The 19,752-nt window shown below is 45.9% G+C and overlaps 1 protein-coding gene across 2 annotated transcripts in view; it reads left to right on the top strand.

Moving 5' to 3' along the window:
* cpamd8 (C3 and PZP like alpha-2-macroglobulin domain containing 8) overlaps nt 1–19,752 on the top strand; it is an 81,662-nt gene that overhangs the window by 24,515 nt on the left and 37,395 nt on the right. For both annotated transcript variants that reach the window (XM_062960001.1, XM_062960002.1), the window contains 10 exons: nt 138–365; nt 1,896–2,066; nt 4,094–4,222; nt 6,522–6,717; nt 8,020–8,189; nt 8,303–8,452; nt 10,531–10,695; nt 13,544–13,689; nt 16,120–16,182; nt 16,628–16,859. In XM_062960001.1, the coding sequence (XP_062816071.1) occupies nt 138–365; nt 1,896–2,066; nt 4,094–4,222; nt 6,522–6,717; nt 8,020–8,189; nt 8,303–8,452; nt 10,531–10,695; nt 13,544–13,689; nt 16,120–16,182; nt 16,628–16,859 (1,650 nt within the window). The remainder of the gene's footprint in view (nt 1–137; nt 366–1,895; nt 2,067–4,093; nt 4,223–6,521; nt 6,718–8,019; nt 8,190–8,302; nt 8,453–10,530; nt 10,696–13,543; nt 13,690–16,119; nt 16,183–16,627; nt 16,860–19,752) is intronic.

Consider the following 19,752-nt stretch of genomic DNA (forward strand, 5'->3'; position numbering starts at 1 on the left):
CACAGCAACGTGTGGCCGGGCACAGCTAGTGTTTTTATAAAAACGTATCCTACCAAACATGTAACTCTACTGATAAGATTCGTCTGTTGTGTTCCCGACGCCCTCGATGATGCTCTCCGCCTCCTCTTCCTTTCCAGATTGACGGCTCTGCAGATTTCGAGGTGTGTGTTAAGGACATGATGCCCGCCGATGTGCCCGAGCATTTCAGAGGTGTGGTCAGCATGTGGGCCTCCGTGACCAGTGCCGACGGGAGCCGGCAGGTCACGTTTGACGACTCCACCGCCGTCCAGAAGCAGCTCGTCGACATCAAGTACACCAAAGACACCCGGAAGCAGTTCAAGCCTGGCTTGCCCTACAAGGGGAAGGTGAGTGGGCCGTGACACCTGTCCATCTTGAACTGAGTAATTTGCTACAACCAACTCTCTTTGCTCTCATTCTCTGCCAGGTCACTGTTAGGGAAAAACTTGGCAGACTTGGCACAAATTGTTGAGGTTACAAATACAAATAGTCAACTTATAAAACCTTGCAGACGTTCCTTTCTTGCCTTTCCCCTTAGTTGCTGGGTTAACTTCTTCCAAAGGCGAAGAGATCCTGAGATCCTCTCTACCCTAGCCCTGAGCTGCTATATCAAAAAGAGCAGGTCTTTCACTAAATAAGCTCAAAGCTATCTTGGAGACGAAGTAATTAGAGCTTCTTCCAATGGCAAAGAAATCCTGGGATATTCTTTGCCCCAGTGCTGAGTTGCTATCTTGGAAAGAGCAGGTTCTCCCCTATCTGAACTCAGCACAAGTTTTATAGGCAAGAGGTCAGTATTATTACAATTACAACATTTATATCCCGCCCTTCTTACCCGAGAGGGGACTCAGGGCGGCTTACAATAAACACACATATAAAAAATTATACAGTACACATAAATCAGATTAAAAATTATTAATTTACATCAACATTCATAAAAACATTCTAAAATACAAATTGACATGTTCAGTACTTACGATGGCTTGTCTGAGCTGGCCTAGCTTGACCACACAAGCACATCTGAGTTTTTTCTCTTCTGTCTAGAAGGCAAAAGGCTTCTCAAAATGGAGATTTCATCCCCAGGAAAAGGGGCGGTCTCCAGAACAAAAAGATTCTTTGCAAGCTTTCAGCAGCAATACTGAGCTGGCTACAAGCTCTGCTAATGGTTAACTATCAGAGTGCTGCTGAGTCTGCAGCAACCCTGGAAAAAATGCAAACAGGTGCTATTTCCTACAACTATGAAAAAATACCAATCAAGCCCCTGGGAGACAGAACAATTAAGAATGATGCCCTGTGTTCACAACATCCGATCTATAATTGAACTTGAATAAGACATGTGCCTGTGTGCCGAATTAATAAAAGATGTTTGTGAGTAAACAAGGTGAGTCCTTTTTCTAAAGAAGATTTGTTTTTAATCTCTGAGTGTATTTTAAACTAAGAGGTTTCAAGGGAGAGTATATGTTTTGGGCAACTACAACTGCAATTTCAATTTCAGCTTCAAAGAAACATCTTTAAAACTCTGCTAGCCAAATATATGTTTGTAGCGACGTGTCTTTGTCCCTGGCAGTTCAAAGACATGGTTCTTCAGTCTAAGAGCGGAGTTACCTGTGTGCCATTACATGAATGCTTACGAACATCACTTGTTCAGATGGTTGACTTCTAACAAGGTCATGCCTTTTCTTGGCTAGGGCTTTTCATAAGATGTTCGTGAAGATTCACATTTGCCATATGGAGATGTCATCGTTTTTCCTTTTCAATAAGGTTATGATCGCCATTTTTTCCCCCAAAAGTCTCTTTGTTCTCATTCTCTTCTAGGACACTCCCTTTGTTTCATGACTTTCTCTCTCTCTCTCTCTCTCTCTCTCTCTCTCTCTCTCCAGGTGGAGGTCACCTATCCTGACGGGAGTCCTGCCGACGGAGTGACCATTCGGATCAAAGCGGAGCTGGCTCCCAAGGACAACATTTATACCAGCGAGCTGGTCTCCCGCGGCGGCCTGGTGGAGTTCGAGATCCCGTCCATTCCCGCTGTTGCCCAGTACGTCTGGCTGGAGGTGGGTGAAGGACCCTCCTGGCATTGGGTGGGAGGGGAGGGCGGGGCCTCCGGGGTGCCCATGGGGCAGGGCCGGCTCTAGGTAATGTTCAAGCAGAAGCAAACAGTATTTTGGTGTGTGTCCCGCCCCCCAGCTGGGCCAGCTACGCATCCCCTCTGCATCCCGGTTCAGCGCCGAGACCTCAGAGCACTCAGCCAGGAAGGGAAGGTAAGGGGGTGGAGCCACCTGAATGACGGACATCCAGGGTCTGCCCGTCATTCAGGCAGCTCCTCCCCCTTCCCTTCTAGGCTGAGGCTGAGCACTCTGAGCTGAGCGCCGAGGGCCAGGCCTCGGTTGTTGTGATTCTGTCTGATGATGAATGTGCCATTGCGCCTGGGGCTACAACTCTTAGCGAAAGCAGCATGGACGTGACATCTTTCCCCAGGGGATTGCTTCTTGCCCTCCTTTAGAGAAACTGGAACTCCCAAGGACCAAAACACTGTAGATAACTCCAAACTGGTTTTATTGTTCACAAAAGGTTATCCCAATAAGCTGGAAGTTTCAAAGAGGGAAAGGAAAGTATACATTACAGTCTTTGGTTGTCTTAAGTCCAAGGAGCTTTGCAGCTGAGAAGCTTTTCCAGGTCCCTCTTTCTCAATGGCTGTGAATGCCGGAGCAATTCGTGTTATTCAGGGATTCCAGGCTGAAGTTGAGATCGGGTCCCAGACGCTCCGTGAGAATTGGAGGCAAGCGTGGGGGAGATAGAGCCCAGAGGAATGTGTTTCTAGCTTGCAAGGAGGGTTTAAAGGAGATGTAATTGGGAGAGATTTCCGTCAGAGCAACATCGCTGTTGGAGATTCAGCTCTTGCTTAGTTTCGGTTCATGCCTCATCTCTGTGTTTAGATTATACTTTCGAAGCTCACGTTTTTCTGGTTTCTTCGGAATGCCTTGCTATTCTTGGGACTCTGTACTTTTATGTACGGACACTTTGAACTGTGTTTGATGGATTGCACTCTCAATTGGATTATTGCTTTCTGTCGGGTTCTCTGCTCCCAGTTGTGCTGTGGGTCAGTCTTCCAGAGGAAAGAGCACCAAGACACGCTGGTAGATTCCAACAGATTTTAATGTACCGAATACCAGAACCTTCTCTTTGGTCCACATATATAGGGGCTCTCACATACCAGAGGGTAATTGAGGTTTTATGGCTGGCCTGTCCAAGACACACGCTGGTAGATTCCAACAGGTTTTATTGTACAGAATACCAGAATCTTCTCTGTAGCCCATTTATATAGGGGCTCTCACATACCAGAGGGTAATTGAGGTTTTATGGCTGGCATCTGTTCTTTGTCAGCCAACCAGAGATGTCACAGATTGGAGATCATGACACTTTCTTTACAGCTTTTTATTAAGTTTTGCAATTCTTTATCAATAAACTGAAAGACTCAAGCTGGCTGTGGTGGAGTCAACAGCGCCCCTAGTGGATTTTGCGCCACCCGCAGTTGCTTGCCCAGCTTATAGGTTAAGCCGCCCCTGCCTTGGGGGCGCTGGCATGGGCCCACAGAAAGCCTTGTAGAAGGAAATTGCATGTCCTTCCAGTTAATGTGGGATTTGTGCATTGGTAGTGTTTAAATGCAATTTGTGTCTTGGTTTGTATTGCATACTGATTGCATCATCCAGAGTGTCACATAGTCTGTAAAGAATTGCTGAGAAGCTGTGTTGGCCTTGATGTGTGGCTGGAACTGGGGAGTATCCAGACACAAGTGTTTGTGCTTATTGATTGCGTCAGTTCTGTTGAGTTCTGTCTGCCTAGAGTGAGAGTCCTGTGTTTATTGTCTGCAAGCCTGTTTGTCTGGTACTTTGTATATAGTTTTACCCACGTCTCTGAGTGTCTCTTCGTTCTGCGTTCCACTGCTTCCATCCAACTACTGCTGCGCTGCTATTACTCTGACACTTCCTGATGCCCGGTGATGGACGGGGCGGTAGGGCGGGAGTGGGGGGCTGCCGAGGTGTGGCCAGAATGAGTGTCCAGCCTTCCTCCCTTTCTTGAGACCAAGGTCATTGCCCTCGACGGGAAGCCGGCCAGAGACCAGTACCTGCCCAACTACCTCTCCATCAGCAGCTGGTACTCGCCCAGCAAGTGCCACATCCAGCTCCAGGCGGCCGACGGGCCCTTCCAGGTACGAGTTAATAGATCTCCGCCATTGAGTTTGGGGTTGTTTTGCTAGTACTTGCGAGGGGTTTGGGGGTGGGAGGGAAAGGATCAAGTTGGGAGCCCCCTCCCCAGCCATTACATCGGGATAGTTCAAAAACCCCTTGGGTCTCCTGAGCCTTGTTTGATGCCGTGACCTTCATCCAGGAAGGGGAAACTTCATACACATCCTGGGAAACCAGAACAGGGGAACTTTTATGTTAATGTGGGATTTGTGTATTGATAGTGTTTAAATGCAATTTCTGCCATGCTTGTATCGTCTGTTGGAGGCAAGATTGTACCATAATGTGGAAAGAGTTAATTACCAAGAAGCTATGAAGACCTTGATGTGTGGCTGGAACTAGGGAGTATCCAGACACAAGTGTTTGTGCATAACGATTGCGTCAGTTCAGTTGAGTTCTGTCTGCTTAGAGTTCGAGTCAAGTTTTGTTGGAGAACAGAACAGTCTTGTGTTCATCTGTCGTCTGCAAGTCTGTCTGTGTTGATTGCTGCTGCATACAGGAAAACGTTGTAAATAGTTTTACCAACGTCTCTGAATGTCTCTTCGTCCTGCGCTCCACTGCTTCCATCCAACCACTGCTGCGCTGAAAATACTTTGACAATTGGTTATGGGCCCAGATCCTAGACTGCTGCATACAGGAAAACTTTGTAAATAGTTTTACCAACGTCTCTGAATGTCTCTTCGTTCTGCGCTCCACTGCTTCCATCCAACTACTGCTGCGCTGAAAATACTTTGACACTCTATTATTGTATGTCGTACAACGAAATTCAGTGCCATCCCTAATCACCTTATACAAGGGTTATCCAGAAAGTAGATTACGTTTTGGAATTAAAAATGAACAAAGTACAGTAGAGTCTCACTTATCCAACATAAACGGGCCGACAGAACGTTGGATAAGTGAATACATTGGATAATGAGGAATTAAGGAAAAGCCTATTAAACATCAAATGAGGTTATGATTTTACAAATTAAGCACCAAAACATCATGTTTAACCACAAATTTGACAGAAAAAGTAGTTCAATAAGAAGTAATGCTATGTAGTAATTACTGTATTTACGAATTTAGCACCAAAATATCACGATGTTTTGAAAACATTGACTACAAAAATGCGTTGGATAAAATAACATTGGATAAGTGAGTGTTGGATAAGTGAGACTTTGCTGTATAGGAGAAAGTATTTACCATATACAGTTGAAAGCCACACCCAAATACCACTTCTCAACATAGTCGCCATTCAAATTTAGGCACTTATCATAGCTTTGAATGAGCTTGGCAACTCCTTCCCCACAAAACTCTGCCGCTTGCGTCCTCAAAAAGTATAGGATAAAACCTTTGCCATATGCAGTTGAATGCCACACCCAAATACCACTTCTCAACATAGTCGCCATTCAAATCTAGGCACTTATCATAGCTTTGAATGAGCTTGGCAACTCCTTCCCCACAAAACTCTGCCGCTTGCGTCCTCAAAAAGTATAGGATAAAACCTTTGCCATATGCAGTTGAATGCCACACCCAAATACCACTTCTCAACATAGTCGCCATTCAAATCTAGGCACTTATCATAGCTTTGAATGAGCTTGGCAACTCCTTCCCCACAAAACTCTGCCGCTTGCGTCCTCAAAAAGTATAGGATAAAACCTTTGCCATATGCAGTTGAATGCCACACCCAAATACCACTTCTCAACATAGTCGCCATTCAAATCTAGGCACTTATCATAGCTTTGAATGAGCTTGGCAACTCCTTCCCCACAAAACTCTGCCGCTTGCGTCCTCAAAAAGTATAGGATAAAACCTTTGCCATATGCAGTTGAATGCCACACCCAAATACCACTTCTCAACATAGTCGCCATTCAAATCTAGGCACTTATCATAGCTTTGAATGAGCTTGGCAACTCCTTCCCCACAAAACTCTGCCACTTGCGTCCCACTTGTTTCCAACAATGGGGGGGGGGGGGGGGTGGCTGGCAACGCAGCGATTTGGCAACACTGCGCAGCTGCAGTAAGGGCTAACCGGCTTGTTGAGGACGCAAGCGACAGAATTTAGTGGGGAAGGAGTTACGAAGGTGGAGGCATTATTGTTCATTCAGCCCTCGTATATACCTCTATCTATGTACAATTGTCTATTTAATCAGTGTATAAATAGCATTGAATGTTTGCCTCTTATGTATGTCCTGTGATCCGCCCTGAGAAGAAAGGGCGGAATAGACATGCTGTCAATCAATCAATCAATCAATACATCTCTGACATTTCTCCTCCTCCTCCTAGGTGGGAGAAGAAGCCCGTGTGGCGGTGAAATCCACCTGTCCGTGTAACTTCACGCTCCACTACGAAGTGGTTTCGCGGGGAAACATCGTCCTGTCGGGGATGCAGCCTGGGAACTGGACTCGGGGGAGGAGCCACCGGGACGCCCCCAGGACCCCGCCCTCGGGCAGCCGGAGCATTCGCGTCACTCACCTTGCAGGCATGGGCTTTGATATTAATCCACGGGGGTTGCTGTACAAAAGATGGCCGCCTCTCCACAAAGGAGGCACTCTTTGTAAAACTTGTTAGTTTCGAAAGCATTGACATTTTTACAAGTGCCCGGCTACGTGTTGCTGTGGCGTAGTCTGTTGGTATGGGAAATAAAGTCTTGAAGAATTGGTGGTAGTTAGTAGACATGTCCAAAAAATCGTTTTGAATCGTATATCGGAATTATTTTGGATTGTTCTCGCTTTTTGATACGCATTCCAAGACATTGTCTCACAGCGCAACCAGCAATGTAATTCGAACCATTTTTGGCCCATTCTCTAATTGTCTCTTAATGTTTCGTTAATTCCCCCCCCCCCAATTTTTTTTTAAAATATATTTTTTAAAATATTTTAATTTTTGTTTTGTTTCTGCAACCTACCTTGAATGGGAGCTTAGCGCAGCCTAACATGGCTGCCGCTCCCCGGCCAATCAGAAGCTTCCACGATGGACGCAAAGGTGGGGGCTAACGTCCTCTGCGTCCACATGGGAGATTGCCATACAAGCCCGGTGTGTAGCGATTGCGCATGCGCGTCTGCCATTTTAGAAACATTTAGAATCATTACGAATTTTCGGAAATATCCGAAATTTTGGGGTGAAAAAATCAGAAATACTTTCTATATCGAAGCGCCACCGCCCCCTACTTTAGAAACGAGAATTGAAACATTTTTTTCATCGATCGGACATGCCTATAGATTATGATTATCATTGTTGTTTTGTTGTTGTTTATGTTTATGTTATGTTATATATGTTATTTCCTAAGGTTTGTGGATATACAATATTTCTGGTTGTTCCTTTTCATTCTGGCTCATTGCAGCATTCATACTTGCCTCCAACAGACGAACCCCATGACTTTAGATTTGGAGTAGTCAACTGTCCGTTGTTTAGTTTTACAGTATGATTCCAGGGTTCTTAGTATTTATTATTTACATCATTTATATTCCGCCCTTCTTTCTCACCCCGAAGGGGACTCAGGGCGGATGACACATATTAGGCAAACATTCAATGCCTTTTTAACACAGGACAAAGACAAACAAACATAGCTCCGAGCGGGCCTCGAACTTATGACCTCCTGGTCAGTGACTCATTGCTCTCCCATCTGCGCCACAGCCCCGGGCCATCTTAACCCCACACAAGAGAGAGAAAGTAGCATCATATCGTCCGCATATAAGAGAATAGGGAGCGGCATGTCTGCAAGGTTAGTGGACGTGGCTTCTTGTTTGTGGACACTCAAACCTCTCGTCCCATGTCCCTTTAGCCCCGACCCCTCCGACCCTGGCTCCAGAGACCTGCATGGCCACCCTACACTTCCGGGTCACCCCCAATATGGCTCCGCTGGGCCGCCTGCTGGCCTACTACGTCCGGGAGAACGGCGAAGGGGTCTCCGATAGCCTCCAGTTCGCCGTCCAGCCCTCCTTTGAGAATCAGGTAGGGGCAGCCCCTGGCCGCTTCCGGACCCTTCCTTCAGGCACCCGAAAGGGTAGGGGAGCGATAGTACTGCTGCTGCTGCTTCTTCTCCCTCTTGTCCTGTTCAACGCCAGGTGTCGGTGGCATTTTCAGCAAACGAGACCAGGCCGGGCGACTCGGTGGCCATCAAGGTGCGGGCAACCAAGGGGAGCTGCGTCTGCCTGGCTGCCGTGGACAAAAGCGTGTACCTCCTCAAACCGGGCTTCCAGCTGAACTCTGCGACAGTAAGTGGCCTCTTCTTGCCGACATGGGTCTGGGAGACTGTGAAAGAAGTCGGTCAGATACGCAGAGAGCATGAAGATCACGAGCTTTTGCAGACTGAACTTGGTGGCTCGGTAGTTTCTGTGCTCACCCGTTTTCTTGGAAACCTGTGATATGTTAATGTGGGATTTGTGAATTTTTTTTATACTGTGGAATGATATTTTAAATTGTAAGTCGCTCGGAGCACTCTGGTGGAGAGAGCGACTAATTAAGAAATTGTCGGGTTCTCTTCTCCCAGTTGTGCTGTGGGTCCGTCTTCCGAAGAAAGCACCAAGACACACGCGGGTAGATTCCAACAAGTTTTTTATTGTACCGAATGCCAGAACCTTCTTTTGTGCCACATATATAGGGACTCTCACATACCAGAGGGTAATTGATGTTTTATGGCCGGCCTGCTTTATGGCTGGCATCTGTTCTTTGTCAGCTGACCAGAGATGTCAAGGATTGGAGATCCTGACAGAAATAAAGTCAAGTGAAGAAGTGAAGAAGTGAAGTGTATTGATAGTGTTTAAATGCAATTTGTGCCATGCTTGTATTGCAACTGATTGCATCATCCAGAATGTACCATAGTGTGGAAAGAGTTAATGGCCAAGAAGCTATGATGACCTTGATGTATGGCTGGAACTAGGGAGTATCCAGACACAAGTGTTTGTGCATAACGATTGCATCAGCTCAGTTGAGTTCTGTCTGCCTAGAGTTAATGTGGGATTTGTGTATTGATAGTGTTTAAATGCAATTTGTGCCATGCTTGTATTGCAACTGATTGCATCATCCAGAATGTACCATAGTGTGGAAAGAGTTAATGGCCAAGAAGCTATGATGACCTTGATGTATGGCTGGAACTAGGGAGTATCCAGACACAAGTGTTTGTGCATAACGATTGCATCAGCTCAGTTGAGTTCTGTCTGCCTAGAGTTAATGTGGGATTTGTGTATTGATAGTGTTTAAATGCAATTTGTGCTGGAACTAGGGAGTATCCAGATACAAGTGTTTGTGCATAACGATTGCATCAGCTCAGTTGAGTTCTGTCTGCCTAGAGTTAATGTAGGATTTGTGTATTGATAGTGTTTAAATGCAATTTGTGCCATGCTTGTATTGCAACTGATTGCATCATCCAGAATGTACCATGGTATGGAAAGAGTTAATTGCCAAGAAGCTAGGATGACCTTGATGTGTGGCTGGAACTAGGGAGTATCCAAACACAAGTATTTGTGCATAACGATTGCATCAGTTCAGTTCAGTTCAGTTGAGTTCTGTCTGCTTAGAGTTCGAGTCAAGTTCTGTTGGAGAACAGAGCAGTCCTGTGTTTGTCTGTCGTCTGCAAGTCTGTTTGTGTTGATTATTGCTGCATTCAGTAAAACTTTGTAAATAGTTTTACCAAGGTCTCTGAGTGTCTCTTCGTTCTGCGCTCCACTGCTTCCATCCAACTACTGCTGCGCTGCTAATACTCTGACAATTGGTTATGGGCCCAGATCCTAGACTGCTGCATACAGGAAAACCTTGTAAATAGTTTTACCAAGGTCTCTGAGTGTCTCTTCGTTCTGCGCTCCACTGCTTCCATCCAACCACTGCTGCGCTGCTAATACTCTGACAATTGGTTATGGGCCCAGATCCTAGACTGCTGCATACAGGAAAACCTTGTAAATAGTTTTACCAAGGTCTCTGAGTGTCTCTTCGTTCTGCGCTCCACTGCTTCCATCCAACCACTGCTGCGCTGCTAATACTCTGACAATTGGTTATGGGCCCAGATCCCAGACTGGACCTGATCCTGGAGTTTGGAGTGGAGGAAAAAGTTGGAGCTGTGAGTGCGACCAGAGACGGGACCCACTGTTCTGGTGACACGATAGATGTAATGACCGTGCCCTGTGTTGTAGTTGTAAGTCAATTTCAGGACTTAAAATCTCATGCTGACTCACAGGCCCAGAAGTCCCATGATCCACTTCCTCGTTGACATTAGGAGCAGGCACAATCATACAATTTTGTTCTGCCGTCCATGCACCACGCTCTCTTGCTCACAAGCACACGTTGTCTCCCTGCACAGATCTTCCAGGAACTCGCCGAGTACGACGTGTTGGACGCCTTTGGGGCCAACAAGGAGGACGGTCACTTCTGGTGGCCCGGGGTCTCCTTGCACGGGCGGCGCCGGCGCTCCTCCGTCTTCCCCTGGCACTGGGACGTCACCAAGGATTCCCGCTTCGCCTTCACGGTGAGGCCATTCGCTTTCCTCTCCAGGAGTTGTTTGCAAAGTGGTGACAAAGGGAGGAAACTGCGCAAACGAAACCATGGTGGCAAGAGAGCAAACCCTCCTGGCGAAGTGGCCTTTTCCTGTCAAAGGGACTCCAACTCCTTCCTTGGAATCTCTGTCTTTTTGTTATCAGAAAGTCCCGCAGTCTTGGTCTGCCACCGATTTTTGTGTATGTGTGCATTGATTCCAGAGGAGATATTTTAGCTCTTAGCCCGAGACACCCCAGAAAGGAAGGTTGGGTTAGGGTTAGTGTGTTGGGAGAGTGGTCTTCTTAACAAATGACATAAACGTATAGCAGAGTAACTTATTAGCAGCAGCGGGACCCCAGCACGAGTAGCCAAAAGGGATCAAAAGAACAAAAACACGCAGACCAATGTGATCTCTTCCTTAGGAGGTGCAAAAATGTTATAACGACTGAGGTTTTTTCAGGCCATCTTTTTATCCCACCTGCTGCCCCAAATTTGTAAAGGATCTTAATTACGAGGACTTGCCACCAATTTGTAATGGAACTAATTATGACTGCCATTTGGAAAGATGGAACCACCAATTGAAATGATCTAGCCACCAAAGACTCAGGGAGGAGACCTGTTACTTTTACTTCTTTCTTCTTTTACTTCTTTACTTTAGATGGTAGCGTACTTGATTCAAAATATATATGTTGGAAAAACAAGAACAAGTTTATTCAGGCACAAAGCTTAGTGGTTACAATGATGTTTCTCACGAGGTATCTTTATTAACAGTTACAATACCTGAATAAGATGAATCAACTCTCTAAAATATTACTTCTTTTACCTAAGGTAGTTAAACTCAGCTACTTTTATACCAGTCACCCCTGTGATATGCTATCACAGATTCTCCGTTCCTTACTAGGACACGGATTATATCAAATAAGTCACCAAACTTATTTTAAACTGACTCAAAATGACCAATTGAGTCTCCCTGATCCCCTTAACCTAGGATCAGTCTTCCCTGTGCCTCATCAGAGCACAGACTGGCTCTTTTTGTTAAACTCTGCACTTCTTCAGCAAAACGGCAGTTGGCTCTGCCCACTTCTCCATGGCAACCAGCCTCTGAGTGCTGAGAGCATCAACTGCTTCTAAAGCAAAACACACAATTACACATAACGTTTGTAAACCAAAAATTTGTACTTCATTACAGGAGGGTTTTCTTTGTAGCAAAGTAATATGGTTGCACTATTTAAAAGAACAAGGTTTCCATAACACAAATAAAGCTCTTTATACTTCCTTCTTTGCTTCCACATTGGGCTTCTTTCTCATGCAGATAAACAGCTTCTCTGTCACAGAACTTACACAATAGCTTTTACACACAGCAGCCTTCACACTAGAGTTTTACACACCAAAGCTTCTCACACTAGGCCTTTTCATACTGAGGCCTACTTCACACTGAGGCATTCTCTCACTGAGGCTGACTACCACTGACAAGCCACACTGGGCTAGTTTCTCATGCAGATAAACCGCTTCTCTCTCACTGAGCTTACACAGTAGCTTTTACACACAGCAGCCTTCACACTAGAGCTTTACACACCAAAGCTTCTCACACTAGGCCTTTTCACACCGAGGCCTACTTCTCACTGAGGCTGACTACCACTGACAAGCCACACTGGGCTAGTTTCTCATGCAGATAAACAGCTTCTCTCACACAGAGCGTGCACAGTAGCTTTTACACACAGCAGCCTTCACACTAGAGCTTTACACACCAAAGCTTCTCACACTAGGCCTTTTCACACTGAGGCCTACTTCTCACTGAGGGCGACTAACATTGACAAGCCACCCAGGGGTAGTTTCTCATGCAGATAAACAGCTTTGCTCTCACAGAGCCTTCTCTCACACCGAACTTACACAGGAGCTTCACACAATAGCTTAACAGCAGCCTTCACACTGGAGCTTTACACACCAAAGCTTCTCACACTAGGCCTTTTCACACTGAGGCATTCTTTCACTGAGGCTGACTAATACTGAAAAACCACACTGGGCTAGTTTCTCATGCAGATAAACAGCTTCGCTCTCACAGAGCCTTCTCTCACACCGAACTTACACAGGAGCTTCACACAGTAGCTTTACACACAGCAGCCTTCACACTAGAGCTTTACACACCAAAGCTTCTCACACTAGGCCTTTTCACACTGAGGCATTCTTTCACTGAGGCTGACTAATACTGAAAAACCACACTGGGCTAGTTTCTCATGCAGATAAACAGCTTCGCTCTCACAGAGCCTTCTCTCACACCGAACTTACACAGGAGCTTCACACAGTAGCTTTTACACACAGCAGCCTTCACACTAGAGTTTTACACACCAAAGCTTCTCACATTAGGCCTTTTCATACTGAGGCCTACTTCACACTGAGGCATTTTCTCACTGAGGCTGACTAACACTGACAAGCCATACTGGGCTAGTTTCTCATGCAGATAAACAGCTTCGCTTTACACACAGCAGCCTTCACACTGGAGCTTCTCTCACCGAAGCTTGTCACACCAGGCCTTCTCACATTGAGGTCTTCTCGTAATGAGGCCTACCTCAAACTGTGGCCTATTAAGCTACAGGCTCACCTGCTTATATTGAACTACAACTTTTGCTGGTCATTGCGTCCATTTCAGTGCTTGTCTCGCATTTTTGTAATTAAAAATACCTAATTAATTTTTAATATTTCTGACCCAGTGATCCCGCAGGACTTGTTACGGCTTTCTGCCCCGGTCTTCTCTGTATCCTGCAATTTTTTCTTCTGCAGGTTACGTGGGGATTTTTGGCCCTGGGTGCTTACAGGACCATTTTCTCATGCTTGTCGCTTAGGAGACCGGTCTGGTGGTCATGACGGATTTTGTCAGCTTGAATCACCGGCAGCACGGGGGAATGTACACCGACGAGGCCGTGCCGGCTTTCCAACCTCATAGCGGGACTCTGGTGGTTGCTTCTCCTCATCCCAAAGCCCTGCCCAGGTAGAGACGCTTTCTTTATTCGTGGGGTGGTTAACGGGGCAGACAGGTGTCGGGGCAAGGAGCCATGGGATGGAAACAGCCACTTTGGCCCCTTTCTTACTGGCGGTGTGTGTTCCTGACTTGCAAGGGCGTCTTTCTCTTTTCAAAACATTCCCTTGATTAAGAGTGAGGGAGGCTTTGCGAAAGAAAACACACTGATAAGGGAGGAGAAGAGAGAAATAAATCACACGCGCTGGGCCTGTAGCTGTTGTCTTTGTATAGGACGGATACTTTATGCCCAGCGGGAAGCCCGGGCACCTCAAAGAGAGGTTCTTGAAGATTTTCCTGAAAAGGATAGTCCTTTGAGTCTTTCATGAGATAACAAAGTCTTTATTATTGAACAAATAATAAATCTTCAAGGAGTTAAATAACACTTCAAGGTTTCCTTAATAAACTGTTGACTTTTCAATCTTGTCCTCAGGGGACAGACAATTGGCTTTGGATAACTGTGCTTTCTCTGTAAGAAGAAAACCCCCTTATAACCTCTCCCAGGCTGTCTATTATCTGGGCCTAGCTGATGTGGGACCCACTGCCGACTCCAAATGCATCTGGGTATCGAGTGGACCTACCAACCAAGGCTTGCAGATGTTTCAGCTGGGGTTGCGTGGATCTGTGGTGCTGTTCCCTCTCCGAGGTTTCTTTGGAAACTTTAGGGCTGTTTCCTTCAGGAACTGTGAGGCTGAGAGGCTGTGGCCTCTTAGCCAGAACCTTTGGGACCATTTCCCCTGGAATTTCTGTTTCTGATTCCTCGGATGTTCTATATCCCCAGATGTTCTATATCCTCGGCTCTCCCAGGCTGTCTATTATATGGGCCTAGCTGATGTGGGACCCACTACCGATTCCAAATGCGTCTGGGTATCGAGTGGACCTACCAACCAAGGCTTGCAGATGTGTCAGCTGGGGTTGCGTGGATTTGTGGTGCTGTTCCCTCTCCGAGGTTTCTTTGGAAACTTTAGGGCTGTTTCCCTTATGAACTGTCAGGCTGAGAGGCTGTGAGCTCTTAGCCAGAGCCTTTAGGACCTTTTCCCTGGAAATTCTGTTTCTGTTTTCTCGGATGTTCTATATCCCCGAATGTTATTGAGATATGAAGCTTTTCTACAGGACGAGCTGGTCTATTTATTTATTTATTTATTTATTTGCAGCATTTATATTCCGCCCTTCTTTCTCACCCCGAAGGGGACTCGGGGCGGATCACATTATATACTAGGCATGTCCGATCAATGAAAAAAATGTTTCAATTCTCGTTTCTAAAGTAGGGGGCGCCGGTGCTTTGATATAGAAAGTATTTCCGATTTTTTTCACCCCAAAATTTCGGATATTTCCGAAAATTCGTAATGATTCTAAATGTTTCTAAAATGGCGGACGCACATGCGCAATCGCTACACACCGGGCTTGTATGGCAATTTTCCATGTGGATGCAGAGGACGTTAGCCCCCACCTTTGCGTCCATCGTGGAAGCTTCTGATTGGCCGGGGAGCGGAAGCCATGTTAGGCTGCGCTAAGCTCCCATTCAAGGTAGGTTGCAGAAACAAAAACAAATTTTTAAAATATTTTTAAAAATATATTTTAAAAATTCTGGGGGGGGGGGGGGGATTAACGAAACACTAAGAGACAATTAGAGAATGGGCCAAAAATGGTTCGAATTACATTGCTGGTTGCGCTGTGAGACAATGTCTCAGAATGCGTATCAAAAAGCGAGAACAATCCGAAATAATTCCGATATACGATTCAAAACGATTTTTTGGGCATGTCTATTATATACATATAGGGCAAACATTCAGTGCCCATAAACACATCGAACTGAGACAGAGACAGAAAGACAGACAGACAGACGCAGAGGCAATTTAACCTTCTCCTGAGTGGATGTTCGATTCTGGCCACGGGGGGAGCAGCTGCTTCATCATCCACTCTGACGACACTTCCTCATTCCAACGTCGTAAATTAGTTAAACTTGCCTCCCCACTTTTATAAGTGGTACCTTATTTCCTACTTGATAGATGCAACTATCTTTCGGGTTGCTAGTTCAGCAACGAGCAGGGGCTATTTTTAATTTTTAATTGATGGGTGCTCACCCTGCCACGGGCTGGCCTCGAACTCATGAGTAATTTATTGCAGCAGCTGCTTACCAGCCTGCGCCACAGCCTGGCCCCCTATACGTCCTTAAGCTTCCTTAAGTGAGACTGACTTAAAAATGGCTCCTTCCCTCCCAGAACCCTGAACAAGGGGCGGAACCAAACTTAATAATGATGGACAGGTGGCTTGTCCTATGATTGCAAATATTAGCAGCAAGAAAATAAAGTTGGAGCTTCTGGGACAGCCGTACCAACACAGTGTGTGTTTCAGAAGGGCGAGCCGTTCGATCCCTAACCGTTGTCTCTTCTCGCCCCGCAGAGTAGACAAGAGGAAAAGGACTTTCTTCCCGGAGACTTGGCTTTGGCGTTGTTTGAATGTCAGGTAATGCTGGGTCATGGATGATCGGTGGATTTGGGGCATCGCTATCCAAAAAGTGACCTTCTCCCAGAATCCTCTTGCTGTGGGAGCAGTCCCAACTCGTGGTGTGCATTCGTGTGGAAATTGCTGTTAGTTCTGTGTAGTTTCATTCATGTCTCATTTTCGTATTCGTGTCCCGCGAACAAAAATGGGCCACCTATACAACACGAATTTTTGTCTGGCTTATGAAAAACAATGACCTGTAATGGGAGGGCTTGAACTTTTTGCCGTGTGTTTGTGCATTGTAATCACGCCCTTCAGGGCGACAATGGCGGAAAATAAATACTGTAAATAAATAAATAAATGGCCGATTTTTCCGCCCCGGGGTTGGGGAACATCAGTCTCTGCCGGCTCCGAAAAACCCATTTGTGAATCATCATGCCCCTTCCCCTCTCCCTCTTTTTGAAAGCGAGGTCTCCGGAGAAGCGGTGCTGCGGGTGGAGGCGCCGGACTCCATCACCACGTGGCTGGCGGAAGCCGTGGGGCTGTCCGAGGAGAGCGGCCTGGGCCTGGCCCCACAAGCCAGCCTGCGGACCTTCAAGCCCTTTTTCCTCGAGTTCGCCCTCCCGTACCGCGTGATCCGGGGGGAGCAGACCAAGATCCCGCTGACCGTCCACAACTACCTGCCCCTCTGCGTGGAGGTGAGTCCCCTCGCTTTTTTAAACAAGTCCAAGGTTAGTCACCATCCACGACTGGTTTCGACTGTGTAGTCTTCCTCAAGTGGTATGGTCTTCCTCCATGCAGGTATGGAGAACCTAGAGTAGTCAATTCTTCAAGTATTTAATTTCAATGTGTCATTATCAATGACGGAGTGGACTTACAAGGAATATATACGAGTGGCTAGGCACACTTGTTGTCATAGATAGAACGCCACCAAATAGGATACAACACAGTTTATTAAAGTTACAGAACTGAGAAATGCCCGTAGAAAACAAAAGACTAGGCAAACACTTGTCTTTGGTGTGTAAAGTAACAAAAAACAGTTCCGTTTGAATTAAAACGGTTCCAAAGAATTAACCGGATTAAACAGGAATTTAATCCGGGTTAAAGCAAAAGTGCTTACTTCAGCCTGACAATTTAAACAAACAAAAGGTGGAAAGCAGAGGTCAAAATGAACACAAAAGCTGGCAGCAGATTCCTCTCTGCTACTCAAAAGCTACAGATGAGTAACTCCGGCTGTTTACTCCTCCGTGCAACGAGCGAAATCCGGGTCCAGGCACATCAATCAGGGTAACGACGGTCAGCATGGGTCTCAATCCGGTCCAAGGTCGAAAGCCAAGTGCAGACGTCCACAGGTTCCACCGATAGCCACAGAAGGGATAGTCCAGGGTCGTAGTCAGTCAGTCAGTCCAGCGTCAATCCAGAGTAGGTAATTAATGTCCGTCAAAAAGACGACGGAGGTCCAAGCTATCAAGATTAAACACAAGTTGCACAGAAAAACCCCACACAGTTCCTCCCGCCGCCTATGCCCAGTGTCCTTGGTAACTTACGTATCCAGCAACGAATCACACCCGTCTTCAGGAAGTTCCCCAACAAGAGCCCAAGCGTTCATCCAGATTACCTTGCCCAAGGCAATTAGCCATTGATCCTAAACCCCATTTTATGCCAGTTCATAACTCCTCATCGCTGTCAGCTGCTATCCTAATTCCAGGTGCCTCATCATCATCATCCTCATCAGAGCTAAAACACCTTTGACTACGCCCCACAGCATCCCCAGCTGTGGATCCCGTTCCATCTCTCCAGCCCGTCCATGGGTCTGATTCTGCAACCCGCCAGTCGCCTCCCATGCTATCATTGCCGGTGACACCCAAATCCTCCCTCACACGAGTCCATTCCATGTCATCCTCCTCTGAACTAACCACCTCTTCCTCCATTCCCTCGGTAAAACCCTCAAATGAGTCTTCATCTGTTGGTTCTGCAAATAAGTCCCGGAGCCGCTTCCTTTCGCGCTCCTCAAAAGAGTCTGACTCTCGAGGAGTCTTACGACCACGTCTCGTAGTACCGGAGCCAGAAGGCTCAACCATAACACTTGTACAGGATAAACATTTCAAATTACAAAGTATAGTAAAAGCATTGAAGACAGAAGCATGCATATTCACATAAACTCTCCTCCATAAACTCTCCTACATGGGTGCTCTGCTACTGGTTTGATTCCTCAGGCAAGCACAGGAGAAGCAGGTAGAACTCACTGTATATAGTAGACATGTCCAAAAAATCGTTTTGAATCGTATATCGGAATTATTTCGGATTGTTCTCGATTTTTGATACGCATTCCGAGACATTGTCTCACAGCGCAACCAGCAATGTAATTCGAACCATTGTTGGCCCATTCTCTAATTGTCTCTTAATGTTTTGTTAATTTTTTTCCCCCATAACATTTTTTTAAAATATATTTTTAAAAATATTTTTAAAAAATTGTTTCTGCAACCTACCTTGATTGGGAGCTTAGCGCAACCTAACTGGCTGCCGCTCCCTGGCCAATCAGAAGCTTCCACGATGGACGCAAAGGTGGGGGCTAACGTTCTTCCACATGGAAGATTGCCATACAAGCCCGGTGTGTAGCGATTGCGCATGCGCGTCCGCCATTTTAGAAACATTTAGAATCATTACGAATTTTCGGAAATATCTGAAATTTTGGCGTGAAAAAATCGGAAATATTTTCTATATCGAAGCGCCAGCGCCCCCTACTTTAGAAACGAGAATTGAAACATTTTTTTCATCGATCGGACATGCCTAGTATTCAATTCCATTCTTCAAGTATTTAATTTCAATGTGTCATTATCAATGACGGAGTGGACCTACAGGGAATACATACGAGTGGCTAGAAACACTTGTACAGGATAGAAATTTCAAATTACAAAGTATAGTAAAAGCATTGAAGACAGGAGCATGTATACTCACATAAACTCTCCTACATGGGTGTTCTGCTACTGGTTTGATTCCTCAGGCAAGCACAGGAGAAGCAGGTAGAACTCATTGAGACCCTTAGGGTGAACTGTTTTAAGAGTGGTCTGGCCCTTGACATTAACCAAGAGTTAATTACTAAGAAGCTGTGATGTCCTTGATGTGTGGCTGGAACCAGGGAGTATCCAGACACAAGTGTGTGCATTGCTGATTGCGTCAGTTGAGTTCTGTCTGCTGAGGGAGTCCTGTGTCTATTGTCTGCAAGTCTGTTTGTCTTGATTATTACTGCTTTCAGTAAAACGTTACTGCCTTCAGTAAAATGTTTTCTCAGTTTTTTTGTGTTAAAATTGTTAATGTGGGATTTGTGTATAGGTAGTGTTTAAATGAAATTTGTGTCTTGCCTGTATTGCATACTGATTGCATCATCCAGAGTGTGCTATAGTCTGGAAAGAGTTAATTACTAAGAAGCTGTGATGAGCTTGATGTGCGGCTGGAACTGGGGAGTATCCAGACACAAGTGTCTGTGCATTGCTGATTTTGTCAGTTGAGTTCTGTCTGCTCAGAGAGTCCTGTGTCTATTGTCTGCAAGTCTGTTTGTCTTGATTATTACTGCTTTCAGTAAAACGTTAC

Source organism: Anolis carolinensis, unplaced genomic scaffold, assembly GCF_035594765.1.
Source record: "Anolis carolinensis isolate JA03-04 unplaced genomic scaffold, rAnoCar3.1.pri scaffold_7, whole genome shotgun sequence".
NCBI lineage: Eukaryota > Metazoa > Chordata > Lepidosauria > Squamata > Dactyloidae > Anolis > Anolis carolinensis.